General features: G+C 38.7%; 1 protein-coding gene across 9 annotated transcripts in view; it reads left to right on the forward strand.

The window, feature by feature from the left end:
* The first annotated feature begins 5,899 nt into the window (after positions 1 to 5,899).
* LOC135249713 (protein unc-79 homolog) overlaps positions 5,900 to 14,328 on the forward strand; it is a 43,015-nt gene continuing 34,586 nt past the window's right edge. For 5 of the 9 annotated variants that reach the window (XM_064325234.1, XM_064325242.1, XM_064325246.1 and 2 more), the window contains exons 1-3: positions 5,901 to 6,739; positions 8,838 to 8,958; positions 14,002 to 14,309. In XM_064325234.1, the coding sequence (XP_064181304.1) occupies positions 6,718 to 6,739; positions 8,838 to 8,958; positions 14,002 to 14,309 (451 nt within the window). In that variant the 5' untranslated portion in view covers positions 5,901 to 6,717. Of the gene's footprint in view, positions 6,740 to 8,837; positions 8,959 to 14,001; positions 14,310 to 14,328 lie in introns of all 9 variants that reach the window. The other 4 variants (XM_064325254.1, XM_064325271.1, XM_064325261.1 and 1 more) reach the window with 3 other exon arrangements.

The raw sequence follows: 14,328 nt of genomic DNA on the forward strand, positions 1-14,328 counted from the left end.
TATGGTGCCATGAATTGGGGGGACTATATAGCAAAAGGTTTGTTGTTCAGTAGCTTGGTTCCCTGTGAGAGACTTTTTTAAAATCATGTAGTATGATGATGATTTCCTCTTTGAATTCTCTCTAACTCTTTATATTACTAGAGTATATTATATATATATATATATATATATATATATATATATATATCCATAATGATCTCGATAATGTTTGGGATGAAGACACACTTTTTCTTGTTTTGAGTCTGTATTCCACAATTTTTGATTTGTAATCAAACAATTTACATGTGGTTAGTGTAGATTCAGAAACACTCTTCAGAAGGCAGTCATGGATGTGTCAGTGACTACTGCCTGCAGAAAACATTGCGAACAGAACTGCAGAGGCTACACTGCAAGACAGAAACCTCAAGAACAGGATGGCTCTATCTCAGTTTGCTCAGAAGCATCTAAAAGAGCCTGCAGTGTTCTGGAAAAAGGTCTTGTGGAAGGATGAGACCAAAATGTCCTTGTACCAGAGTGATGGCAAGAGCAAAGTATGGAGGCCAAAAGGAACTGGCCAAGATCTAGAGATACCCCCCCATCTGTGAAACATAGTGGTGAGGATGTTGTGCTTTGGGAATGTCTGACTACCACAGGTACTGGCTCACTTATCTTCATTGATGATGTAACTGCTAATAGCAGCAGCAGAATCATTTCTGAAATGTACAGAAGGATCTTATATGCTCAAATTCAAGCAAATACCTCTGAACCCATCCTATGGGCAAGACAATGAACACAAACAAGCAACAAAGGTTTTTCACAGCCAAATTATTGATCGTTTTAAGTCATTCACTCAGTCTGAATTCAACTGAACATGCATTTCAATTGTTGAAGAGATAACTGTTGAACAGGCAACTAGCCCCTGAAACAAGCAGGAGCTGAAGATGGCTGCAGTATAGACCTGGCAGAGCATCAGCAGAGAAGATACTCATCACCTGGCAGTGTTTATGGGTCACAGACTTCAAACAGTCATTGCATGCAAAGGATTTGCGACAAAGTACTTAACATGATTACTTTAATTTACATAACATTAGTATGTCCCAAACATTATGGTGCCCTGAAATGGGGAGCTATGTATAAAAATGTGCTATAATTTCTACATGGTGAAGCCAAAGTGTGTACAAATAACCTTAAATAGAAGTTGAGAAAGTGCACTTTAACCACATGTAAATGGTTAAATTACAAATCTAAAATTGTGGAGTGCAGAGCCAAATCAGGAATAAAGTATCTTTGTTCATTTTGTTCACATTATGGACTGTATATGATGGAAGACGTGTTCTGTCCCCTGGCTGGTATCTAGGAAACGGAATATCCTCCTGATCCACCTCTGATAAGTGTGTTTACAGAATTCAGACTGACTGTGTGCTTTTTCTGAGGCTGTTGTTTGTGGAATATCTGCTCCAGTGATAGCAATGACCTCCTGCTGGCCTGTGAAATGTTGACACAGAACAGCTGGCTCCTTTTCTTGTTGTTGTTCATTTTTTATCTAATCATAAATTCAAGTTTCTTATAAATAAGAAACTATAAATCCATAATATCTCAGCAACCTTCCACATCAGGCAAGGGGGCATAGTCAGGAAAGACATGTGGTGGTCTTTAAAAGATGCCAGGGTTACATTGTCTTGTGTGCTTGGTTTAAAGACCCTGAATATACATACACATTTATGTGTTTCACATGTGATCAAATATTGATTTTCATGGAAGATGGCGAAGTAACAATGTTAGCAAATGCATTGCGCAGTATTGCATTCATTTTAATCAATACTGAAGCCATGGCAAAATTTGATGCAAAATTAAATTAATCAGGAGGAAATATGTTTCGAAATTGCATCTGGACCTTTATGAACTATTCAGGATTCTACAGTGCTCCAATTCTATGAGCATTTTCACCTGTGCATCAACTAATTTGAATGTATTAATGTGCTCCTAAGTTTTTCAACCTAGAAGCGCATGTACTTAAAAAACGTTACCGTAAAGCCCTACTATTATAGTCCTGATTGCATTTTAACCTTGTTTTTTTTGGTGAGAGAATGTTAGAGCACATCAAGACTCCTCCCTGTAATGGGACAGTCGTGAGTCAGGTCTCTATCTCACAGGATATGCTGGGAAGTCTTGCAGTGCTCTTGAGACTCAAACACAGGCTACACGTACCCAACACGTCGGACATGCCAGAATGATGTTTGCTGTACTGAGGGGTCTCCCACAGACTGTGTTGATGGTTCGGGCAAAAGCAGTCTTGCGGGATCAGAGGTCCAATATCTGCAGCAAGCCTCCCAAAGAAACGATTGGACCTGTGGTGAGTATCACAGCTCCTCTGAGTGAAAAAGATTTCTGAAACTACTCTATTGCTGTTTAAAAATATATTTCTTCACAACCCTTAGATGGGTTGGGTAATGTCAACTTGTAAGATACTTCACACTTATCAAGCCTAATAATTATTTGAAAGTGTAATGTCTCACTACATTAGATTTCACTTACGGGACTGGGTCATAAGATAGTGCTAGGTATAGTACATGTACCTCTGGTGGCCACAATGAAATGGGACTCTAAATAGCTGTTGTTTTATTTGTCATCATAAAATAGCAAGCAATTCTGCAGTTCTGATGGCACGTAGCTCATTCCACCACTGGGGGGCCATTGAGGACAAATGGTGATATTGCGCAGCCACAGAGAGAAGGGGAAATACATAGCTACTCTATGTTAGCCAGTAACAACGCCAGCATCAGGTCAATTCCTTGATGAGATTTTTTTCCGGCTATGATATTGATCAGTTGAAGTTCTCCTTTACAACAACTGTTCGTTCTCTGGAGGTGATATTGAATGGCCCTTCATTTTTCGACATTCACTGCCATGCCATCAGGTCAATAGAAAAATGATTCTAAACTGACCAGAAAAAAACAAATTCAGGGATTGTCGCCAATCAATCAGCATGGCATCTCCATAACAGTCAACAAATACAGATGTTAGCAGACCTGACAGCTAAATTACATGAAGTTAAAATTATGGCTTTGTAATACACATAAATTATATGCACTCTAAAGTATGGTGTATCTGCATCACAGAAACCCTCAAAAACAGGTGACTGTGACAAATATTCTCTGATGTGGTTCAAATGAGTTCAAACCAGATGCATTTCTAGAGATGGATGTTTTATTTATCCACAATTTATTAGTCAGTTCTGCTAAGCTGTCCCATGGAAGTCCTATGTTTAATGGTGGAGCCACTGGATTTGTGCTCAGACACTGATACGTCCTCAGGGTATCCAGAGGGTTTTTACTGAACCATTTATATGCGCAATGAAATGTGGAGGGCTGGGGGCTCCAGCTATGACCACGATACACTGTAATCAAATGAGAGACAGTGAGTGGGCCATCAGGGAACAGTCGATAAAGAATGAGCAGATACAGTAGCACCCAGAAGGACTCTGAGACTGGAAAATGGATGACATGTAGGGCCGATGATATAACCTAGATGATTGCATGATCCACAGACTGGTATGGAAACAACAGAAGATCATCTCCAGCTGTTCTCTGTACTCATCAGATTTATGGGGAAGACTATAAGCAGACAATGTGAATCATTTGAAAATTAAGACATATGCTACAACAATGTAAGAGGGACAATATTTGGAAATGATAGATTGCTATAGGTTGTTATAAAATTCCCTTTGAAGTGCTCTCATGACCAGCAGGGTTCAGTTCAATAGACGTTGAACAGATGCTTTTATATATCGAGCTGCTACAACTAGGTATTCAGGATTCCAAATTTAAACAAAAAACCTGTAGTGCACCAATGTAGATATTAGTGAGCAAATATAATTCTGCCACTGGTCTGACTCAGCTTCTTTTATACAATCTGAATGCCTTTATGAAAGACCTTGCATGTTTGTGTACGCACGGATGTTTGTGTATGGTTGTGTATGCATGTTTGCACATTTGTGAGGGAGGACGCAGAAGAATCAGGAAACACTCCCAGCTGTACACTCCCCAGTGGGAGCACAGGACTCTGGGTTAGGTCATATGACCAGCAGAGAGCCAGTAATAATATGCTGCAGTAAACACCACGGAGACCTTTAGTTACAATGTTCTTTAAATTAAAATAAATAGTCCTCACATCCCCACAGATGGTGACTATGCCAAACAGGGAGTTCTTTCACACTGAGCAAAAGGACATCCTGGTGTCACTTTAAACCCGTGAGTGCACAGGTAATACAGTTCCTCTACAGGTGCTCCAGCAGGTACTGTCCAACGCTGTTCACTATAAACAGATCACAGATTGACTTGGTTTTGGGTTTACATGTGCCATGCAATTCATTGAATATCCATGTGTGTAAATACTTGCTTGTGTTATAGCATAAGACTGTAAATGCCTGTCCATACATAATTCTTGATCCAGCCATTAATCAGAACCTCACTCATAAGGAAAAGAAAATCTACAAGGTACAAGTGTGATTTCATACACCATTTTTTTTTGCTTCTGTTTCTCCACAGAAAAGTGTATTCGCAATATTGGTGTTTGCTGCCATGCTACTGGTCCCAGCAGGCTGGATTTTGCATCATATCCCCGAATACCGAAAGAGACCGCGCCCACCCCCAGACGATGACGGCATCATGTGAACGCATCATGTAAACCGTCTTCTTCGCCAACAGCTGTTCCCAAATAACCTTCAGGCATTCAAACAATGCACTTCTTGTAATAGTACTGTTATGTACTTAAGCAAACAGGGAAACATTAAATTACACAGTGGGAAACAAAAATGAAAAGAAAATGCAATATATATTTGATAGTTTATTACATATTTACCGTAGGCATATGATAGTATGTTTGAGTGATACCGTGGCTTGGTGAATGGTGGTGTGTGAAAATAACCCATAATAATGTCATCACAGCTTTTATTTGCAAATAAGTCTGGAGCATGCTGACAGGTCATAATCAATAAATGGAAGTTATCGCATATTGCTGTTGTTTCTTTGTATTGCGGTTGCTATCTTGAACTTTGACATCAGTCTGCTAAAATCGAGATTTACTACTGGATAAATCAATCACATACTGTATTAGTATTAAGTCCTCTTTATCTTGTAATATTGTTTCATCTCAGAAGTTCTTTCACAAACATGTGTCCTTTCATAATGTTTACCCCTTTATTTTTCAATGTTTTACCCTAATCCCATCTTCAGACCTTTTAAGGGGTCTCAATTTATCTTAATACACAACACTAAAGACCAAAATAACGACGCTATTAGATCTCCCAAGATATTAGTGCCCTAGAGTCAGAAAAGGAAACCCCTTTTACACAACAACAATACTACTGCAATTCAACAGCAAGTTTGCCTGCTTAGATTACCCCTGGGAGACCCTAGACTGGACCTACTGGACTAGATAGTGCCGTAAAACAGTTATTTATTATTGCAATTATTTTTTGCAGTATTTAGATCACAACCATGCACACCAAAGAGCCAAAGATTCTTGATGAAGACTAATTAAACTCCAGCAAAGTTGGAGACCAGGTGGATCAAGACAAAACCTACTCAAGGGAACAGAACAGGAAGAAAGATGATGGAATAGAGTATCTTGGCGCACATAAAGTTCCACTATAAAATAACAAGGCAGTTAAGGTCATAGTATTGGTTCTCTCTGCTTCAAAATTGGAACACTTGTTTGTTTTTCAACTAGGGAATTTGAGAATGTCAATTACTTCCTGGAAACTGGATCCTCTCCCCTCAATAAAATAAACATTTTCTGTAAAACTCCAACTGACTAATGGAAGACTGCTGGTAAAACAGAAATGCGGAAACAGACATCTCTCTCTCTCTCTCTCTCTCTCTTTCTCTCTCTACTGGAATAATATTATTTGGAGGTCTGCCTGTGATCTCTTCCCTGCTTTGCGCTTAATGGAATTATCAGAAAATGCAGACAGGAGGTCATATATTCCATCAAATAATAGTAATAGTGCTATATGCATGTTCTGATATTTATTTTAAGATTATATGAAGAAGATGAGACCATTACTGAAGTATTAAAGTCCAAGAGCTTTACAGACGCACGCAATGTTGAATTAGGATGTGAAATCTAATCTCAGACACAGAGATAGCCGGAAATTACACATTTCCACTATGAATATATTTGTGCTTAACATACTACACCTGTAGACTTAAACAGACACATAATCTGAAAAACCATCTGTTGATCATTGCTATCTTACGACACATTGCATTCGATATTAAAATGAACAGCATAAATACACATATTCTGCCACTTCAATACATTCTGGAGGCGTTACAGCTAATAGTTTATGTCGAAGTCGATTTGAAACGACAAAATAAGAAGCGGGATGAAAAATATTCATGAATGGCAATTTGTCAGAGTTGGATCAGTCCATTTGTTACAAAGGTGTGCGTCTTTCTTGATTTCTGTCTTGTATACTGGAGGAACAGTTTCATTTAAGAATGGACGTGAAGTGACGAGGATATAATCTGATGGCACCACGATGCTGCACGTTAAAAGCAAGTCCCTTGCCACTGCGCACAACATATAATGCGACTTTCTGATTCTGGGGCTTTAGTGGTATAACCAAATCTATCAGGAGCGCGAGAGGGTTTATTCACTTTTTATGGACCCGGGGAAAATACACCGCAGGGGTGAACAACGTAGATCTATATTCCTTCGTCGCGACTTTTCACAATGTCTACCAAAGCAGAGCAATGTAAGTACTGTTTCATTACGCTTGGCCTCTTTTTCTTCCTTGCTAAACGGTGATTGTAAGAACGCATTGAAAATCAAATCACGGTAGCTGTCCTTGGTGATGAAACCATGGTTGCTAAGGCAGGTTGCAACACGTTCTCGCTATGCGGAGGGTTGTTCGCGCTGTGTCTATGAGAGATATTTGCTGTTTTGGTAAAGGCTAAAAACGTGAGGGAAGGAAACAAACTAACACAGACGATTTTAAATGAAATTATACTTGACGCATTAAAATTCGACTGGTGCACAGAGTCAGATATACGAATCTCAAGGTCGATTAGCAAAATTTTCCTTAGTATATCGCACAATATGGAGGCAAGTGGTCAAAAATGTGGTAGCTTCCTACCTATGCATCCCTTATGTCTGAAGACGTTTTTTGTCATCTTCGGATTGACAGTGTGCTCGATGGCAATGGAACCATGTTTCTTCAGTCAATGAGTCTAAATGATTGAATGTGACTGTGAAGTGAATAAAATCAGGGTGAGTGAGTGAATATTTAAAAAATGCCTAGGAATAAGACCACATTTGAGTATAAAATGCATGAGAATAAGTTCTTTTTCTTCTTCATTTCCTTATATGAATATCAAATGCAAGTGAGACACTGTTGAGCGTTCACATTCAGGAGGAAGCACCATGGGCCTATGTGTGTTATTTCAAAAATTACCACAGCATGTGATTTGTTTGTAATCAGCTATCCACCCGGGTATATTTTCAGTGACAAATAACAAATCATTCAGCAAGTTAACACTATAACAGTATATACACAATACCTTTTTTTGAAAATGTATTTGGAGATCATAGCTCTGTAATGCAATCTGTACATTTGAGCCCAAAGCTACTTACTCTAATGGTGTCTGTTTCAGATTGGGCCCAAGTCAGTTTTCAGAACAAAATTGGACAGAACATGTGCAACAGAGCAAGGGATACTGTTAGCAAAAGGGTTTGCATTAGCTACGTGAGATATTAAAGGAACGGATGAGGGTTAGGACGTTTCATTTGCTCAGAACAGAACTTTCTCTAGATTGAAATCGGCTGTGGTCCATGCACCTTGATAGTATATCCAAGATGCAGATTGTGCGTACTGGCATGTTTGTATACTCATGTCAGAGTTGTTCTGTGAAGTATGTCAGTGATGGCAATCCAGTGAACGCAGAAATTTCCCCCAACCCATTTTGTTGATGCCCTTTCATTGGTCTAATAATGTGGAATCCCAGGGTCCCCTGGGGCTTGTTCATAACGTGTCAGGGGGAGTTAAATACTTCTGATGCTCTCAGTCACAAAAGCACCACACTTCAGGGCGGGATGTGACCCAGCTGCTCAGACACTAAAGGTCATGGGTCCACATAGCCCAGTGAGAAGACTGAGCTTAATGTTAACCCGTATGCAGCTGAGCATGGGGTTGCTTGGGGGTAGAGATGAGAGCAGATTCAGATTATACAGGGAATGATACACATGTGCACCACCATTGGGTTGCCTGTTTTTCTGAGGCTGAAACTGATATCATGGTCTACCTCAAACCTGCTACTCCAATTTGTACATGAACAGGTGTTTTTTAAAATATTGATTGTTTGTTAAACAGTGAAATAAAAAAAAAATGGTTTTGACTGGTTGAATCCTGCAGAAAATTACAAAAAGATTGGGTAAATTTTTTTAAAATGAAATAGCAGTCATTTCCTTAAAAGGTAGAGCAATTACTGTGGAGCATCCATCTGTAACATAAACATGTCAGTTAGAATCTGATGCATGTTCTTGAGCTAAAATAGTGTTTTACTCAGCAGCTCTCCAAACGAGAATGAACATATTATAAGACTCACACTGAGCATGGAGACTCCACAAGTGACAGATAAAACCAGTGGGAGAATTTCACAAAGACAACTGCAGACCGAATACTTTATGCAGTTAAAGCAGCTCAGTGTAAAATCTGCATGGGATACTCGATGGAAACACCACTTTCTGAACTTTGTGACGTCTCCCACCCCGCTCTGTTACCATTAGACCTTTCTGAGGTTGGAGATATTTGTCATCTGTTGACGCTTTTGTCACTCTGCTCTTTATTTGTTTAGTTGCCTCTAAGATACGGTACTTGCAAGAGTATCACAACCGCGTGCTTCACAATATTTACCCTGTGCCATCTGGAACAGACATTGCAAACACACTGAAATACTTTTCCCAAACCCTGCTCAGGTAAGTACCCCGCGCTGGAACCCACAGGTGAAGTAACCTCCTAAAAACGTACCTACTTACCTAATAGTACAAAATATACCTATTTTAATTAAATAATGCTAAAAAGGATCATTCCTAAAGAAAATCTATAATTACATGATAGAATGGAAGTAGCATCATCCAAAATATTTATGTGAAGGTGTACTGCTTAAGGAAACCTTTGAGATGTCACTTTTATTGACACTGCATTGTGCAGATGTACTTAATCCAAAGGTGTACACCTAATGAAATATACATAAATGGTATTTTTTCAGACCTGACCAGTTACAAACATGTTCTTGCTCTTGTTAGACGAGATGTAAATGTCTTTCTTCAAGCAAAATGGTTAGAATGAACTACTGGGGTGGCTGTGCAGTCTTGCACTTTTATGCTACGCTCAATTCTCAAATAAATTCATACTCATCCAGTAGAGTGTGTATTAAATATTATTAATAACGAAATAAAAATCTCCCATGTCACATGCAATAGCAGCCTTACACTTACATCTTCCTGTACAGTAAGTCCACCAATTGTGAAAAAATTATTTAAGATATGTATAGCATGAAAACACCCTACAGCAGCAAAATCGTTTTGCTGGAAGAAAGATGTGGTTTAATAAGTTTAAGGTCTGGGGGTCTTTCAAACCAACATTACACACTTTGGGAAAACTGAAGATATAGGAAGAATTCTGCTAGAGTATCACATGGTATTTAAAATAATCCTCTTCAAAGAAGGTTATCTTTTCTAACAGCTCTCATGGTTAAGACGATTCTGTTTAAAACTGTATTTATAGCTCTGAAATTCTATCATTTCTAAGACCCACACAAGTCAGCACCTATAGCGAACAGCATTATTTTTCTCAATAAGAAGTCATGCTTGATTGATGACTTTTAACTTTTCATCCATTTCAATGTTACATTCATCAGGTTTTTAAATTTAAAAAAATATAGAAAACATGGAAAACAGAAATAAAATAAAAACTAGAGAAACTGTAACATGTCATCTGAAAACCGTGTAACCCCAAGTCCCATATTTACTGACCCAAAAGTGGCACTGGTTCATCCTATGTCTGTGTTGTACAAGATATATAATATAATATATAAGATATATAAACTACAGACACATGGAAGTGAAATGCTGATGTTCTTTGACATAGCAGGTCTGATCTGGTCTTGTGAATGTCACAGCTATTAATGGCTTTAGAAAGCTACTTTCGCAGTAACTTTCAGCCTAATCTGAGATCCCAGTTCACGGCTCCCAGACTGCTCTGCTCTGTGATGTAGGATTCTGTTACAGGAAATGAAAAGGTGTCCTCTTTTACTCAGACATTGCCTCTCAGGTCTGTAATGGAATGGAATAATTTTGCTGGGAATGATCCCGTACCGCGGTTGGAAAAGCAGCTAGGTCAGCCCGACCCCAGAGATTTAGGAGATTGTTTCTTGCCATATTAGTCCCAGGGCTCTGTCTTCTTCATGCCTGGTGGGAGCTGCTGGTGTCAGACTCACGCTTTGTCATTCCAAGACCCCCCCGGGGCTCTGTGAAATCTAGAGGAGGGAAAAACGTGTTTTCAGGTCATAAGATGGCCGTCACTGTGTTATGACAGCCTTTGTTTGTGTGTTTCAAAGATTGCTTGTGTGCCTGAAAACCACAACGCAGTACTTCAACTGACAAAACTAGGCAGTATGAGCACAGTGTGATGAACTCTAGTGCAAATGTGGTTGACATTTTAGATTATTCATCCACTTGATAAGATTAAGAGAATCAAACCAACATAACACAGCTGCTCAGTCTTATAACACCATCACATTGTGGCTTTAGAGAAGACTAGTGATCTTTGAAAGTTTTTTTCTTTTTCTGCAGTTTCAGGGTGAATTACAGTCACCTATATCAATGTTTTATTGTAAGGATTTTCAGTTTAACTCTATAATACATAACAAATATGGCTCAATTGTCAGCTGTGAGAATGGCTTCTAGATAATTCAAGGCACTGGTATTATAAATTGCTGTGGTGGAATATAGGTGATGTTTGTAAAAAGAAAACATTAAAAAAAAATCCAATGGCATGGTTTCTTGGAGTGTACCTAAATCACAGACAGAGGATGGAGCTTTGGCATTCATATTTGATAACAGAAACATTGAAAACTCTTATTTTCACCCAGAATGTGTTATGAGGTTCACGGTGTTCAGATGCAGGGCTTCCCTTAGAGAGTGATGCAGATCAAACTAACATGCTAGATAATAAATGGACCCTGCCTCAGTGACCCGTAGATGACATTTACTCTCACCCCTTGTTTACTTCTTACACTGTGCACTGGGATTGTATGGAACAAAGAAGCAACCTACTTCTGTCTGTATGCAACATTAAGAAAGTTATAAGGCACAGATGTTTGATTTCGTATAAGGAAGAACCATATATTGAGGATACAGTGTGTTGTTTGTGTCATATTCAAATATATCTAATTTAATATTTTTGCATTCAAAGTATGCGACTGTAAGACAAACCTGCTGACTATTTTTCTTTTCACTGCAACTGAACAGTGATTTAGGGTTAGAGGTAGACGTGAATTAAAGCCTATAAAGATGAAGTCAATGGTAGAACAATTTCCTTGCGCAAAATTTCAACTGCTGAACAATATTACGAGTTTATGAGGAAGGAAAGTGTCACTCCATTTGAGAGCTGGGCAGCCATCGACCTGGTGCTTAGTTTCATTTTACAGTGCTTTTGCTTCTTTAAAAACATACACTCCCTATTTTTCCCTTATTCCGAAAGCATTTGAAGTTCGGTGTATGTCTGGGAAAACAATTAGAGTCTTTGACCAAATAATATTAGCTTGCCATGGAAATAAGCTAAATTCAAATGGAATAAACATACAGTGTTAGATTTGGCATGTTAGCCAGCTACAATTCTGAGTGGCAAACAATAGCTCAATAAGCGGTTTATAGGAAGCAGTAAAGGTCCAAATAATGACGACTTAAATTTAACTTATTTTACTTTTCCTTCCTCTGCTGATGGCAACATTACTAATAAATAATTTATTCAGCTAGAGCACCAATGCTCTTGGTTACTATTTATGAATGCTGTGTTGCCAACAGTATTTGTGTAGTCATTTTTCAGAAAAAAATGAAAACAAGTGATGTCAACAAAGTGATGTCCTAAACTTGTAGCAAATGTAACTGATTCTTTTTACTGACATGGCCACTGCCCAAATTTATAACAGAATTATACTTCCGGGTGACAGGGTTCCCATATTACTCACTGAATCATATTTTACAAGAGGATCCAGTTATTATTGTTTGTATTAATTTACCTTTAATTGCCACAAATGGAAAATGACACCTGCCAGTGCAATTTTTTTGACAGAACTTTTTAAAAAAATTTAATTTTTAAAATAAAATCAGCATTCTCAGTGTAGGACTAGATTATAGAAAAACCTATTTAATACAAGCATGTATGTTTGCATGAATGGTTCTTCACTATGGGAAATCTTATATGATGCCTTAACAGGCAAAGTGGTAACAATGGGTGAAAGATGCATTGGATAAAGAATGGGACTCCAATGGTTCACTGATGCTTGTCATGTTAAGCTATGACCATTAAGGAGGCAGATACATTCATTTAAATACATATGCAATTTTAGTGATATTATTGATTATAAAAAATGCACAGTATATTTGCAGAAATGTGTGTGTATGTGTGTAAGTGCGTGTATGTGAGTGACTGTGTGTAAAAATGATTGAAAATAATGTGTAATGATTGCAATTCTCATGATCAGAACATGATAAAGATGGAAAAGCTTACGCTGAATATTTGCATCAGAGCAATGACTGAAGGGGAGCATTACTGGGCCACATCTGTCTGTGCTTTTCAATATACCGGAACGTAATGCACTATTTTATTCATTTCCCTTCCTCATCGCCCTGCTGCAAATGTATAAACATACAAATGTGAATGAAAAATGCCCAACCCAAAAATGTATGACCCGTGACCTAAGTCACGCCCTCATAAGAAGTAGCCTAATTTAGAATTTAGTAATGCTGCTAGTACCGCAACATACCTGTACATTATGTTTAATCACAGTTTAAAGCACTATGGCATCCCCAGTTTGTTTTAGACCCATTTAAAGTTTGCTGCTGTTTTCCAAAAGATTTTTAAAAAAACTACATTAGCCCTCAGGGAACAGCAACCACAAATGTCCATTCCCATTAGCTCACAAACATAATGTTACCGGTCATCCCTTTGAAGCAACCTATCCTTTTTTCATTACAGTTTTCTCCCTACTGTAGATTAGTTACGTTTATTTTAGAACTTGAATCCATATGCCTGTTGGATTTCATTATTCCCCAGATGATACTGAGACAGTATCATAATGTATGCATACAGACATTATGTTTTGGTACAATAAACATGTGTTTTGACCAGGGGCTTTACCTAACCTGTCATACATGTTTATTACTGGCTGAGGCATGTTTCAAAAGTGCCACCCCTATATTTCTCAAGCCGTTGGAATGCTGACAAATGGAATACTACCAATTAGCATCTTTATCAAACCACACTGATCAACTGTGTCTTTTCTGACATATTGGGAGAAGGCAGGCTTTCCTGTGAGGAAAAAGGATTTGAGGGTGCTGTTTCCCTCAAGAGAAGTATGGGGTTGTCACTGAAAACATGCAATTTTTTATATTTTTGCTCCTTGTGGCCAGATACGCATGAGATGCAGTGATCATTACAGTTTTACAAGCATTGCTTGCTCATGTCTTTTTTATTTTTTGCTTTCCAAGAGAAAAAGTATCAAAATATAAAAAGGCCAAAAAAAAACCTATTAATTTTCATGCTGGAATGCAAAAATTATGTGAACCTGTGCCTTCCAAAAAAAAAAAAAGAAAAAAAAAATGTGGCGACACTGCATCCTATGTGGAGATTATCTGGGTTTTTTTCTATTTACGCTGTCTGTAGTGCCATTTCAATGTAATGTGCTGTTTCTTTGTGTCTTTGTTGTCTCTTTTTTTCCTTGTCCCCCGGAGCAGCATTCTATCCCGTACAGGCAGGAAGGAGAACCAGGAAGCTTCCAATTTGGCCGTGCCCATGACCATGTGTCTTTTTCCTGTGCCATTCCCACTCACCCCATCTCTAAGACCACAAGTCAGTTCCATCAACCCTACAGTTACTCGCTCCCTCCTTTACAGCGTTCTGCGCGATGCCCCGTCTGACCGCGGGGGGCAGCAAAGTCGGGACGCACAGCTCTCAGAGTACCCCTCTCTGGACTATCAGGGGCTCTATGTGACGCTGGTGACCTTGCTCGACCTGGTGCCCCTGCTGCAGCACGGTCAGCACGGTGAGTGTGGTCAAGGCCC

Source organism: Anguilla rostrata, chromosome 1 (assembly GCF_018555375.3).
Source record: "Anguilla rostrata isolate EN2019 chromosome 1, ASM1855537v3, whole genome shotgun sequence".
In the NCBI taxonomy this organism is placed as follows: Eukaryota; Metazoa; Chordata; class Actinopteri; order Anguilliformes; family Anguillidae; genus Anguilla; species Anguilla rostrata.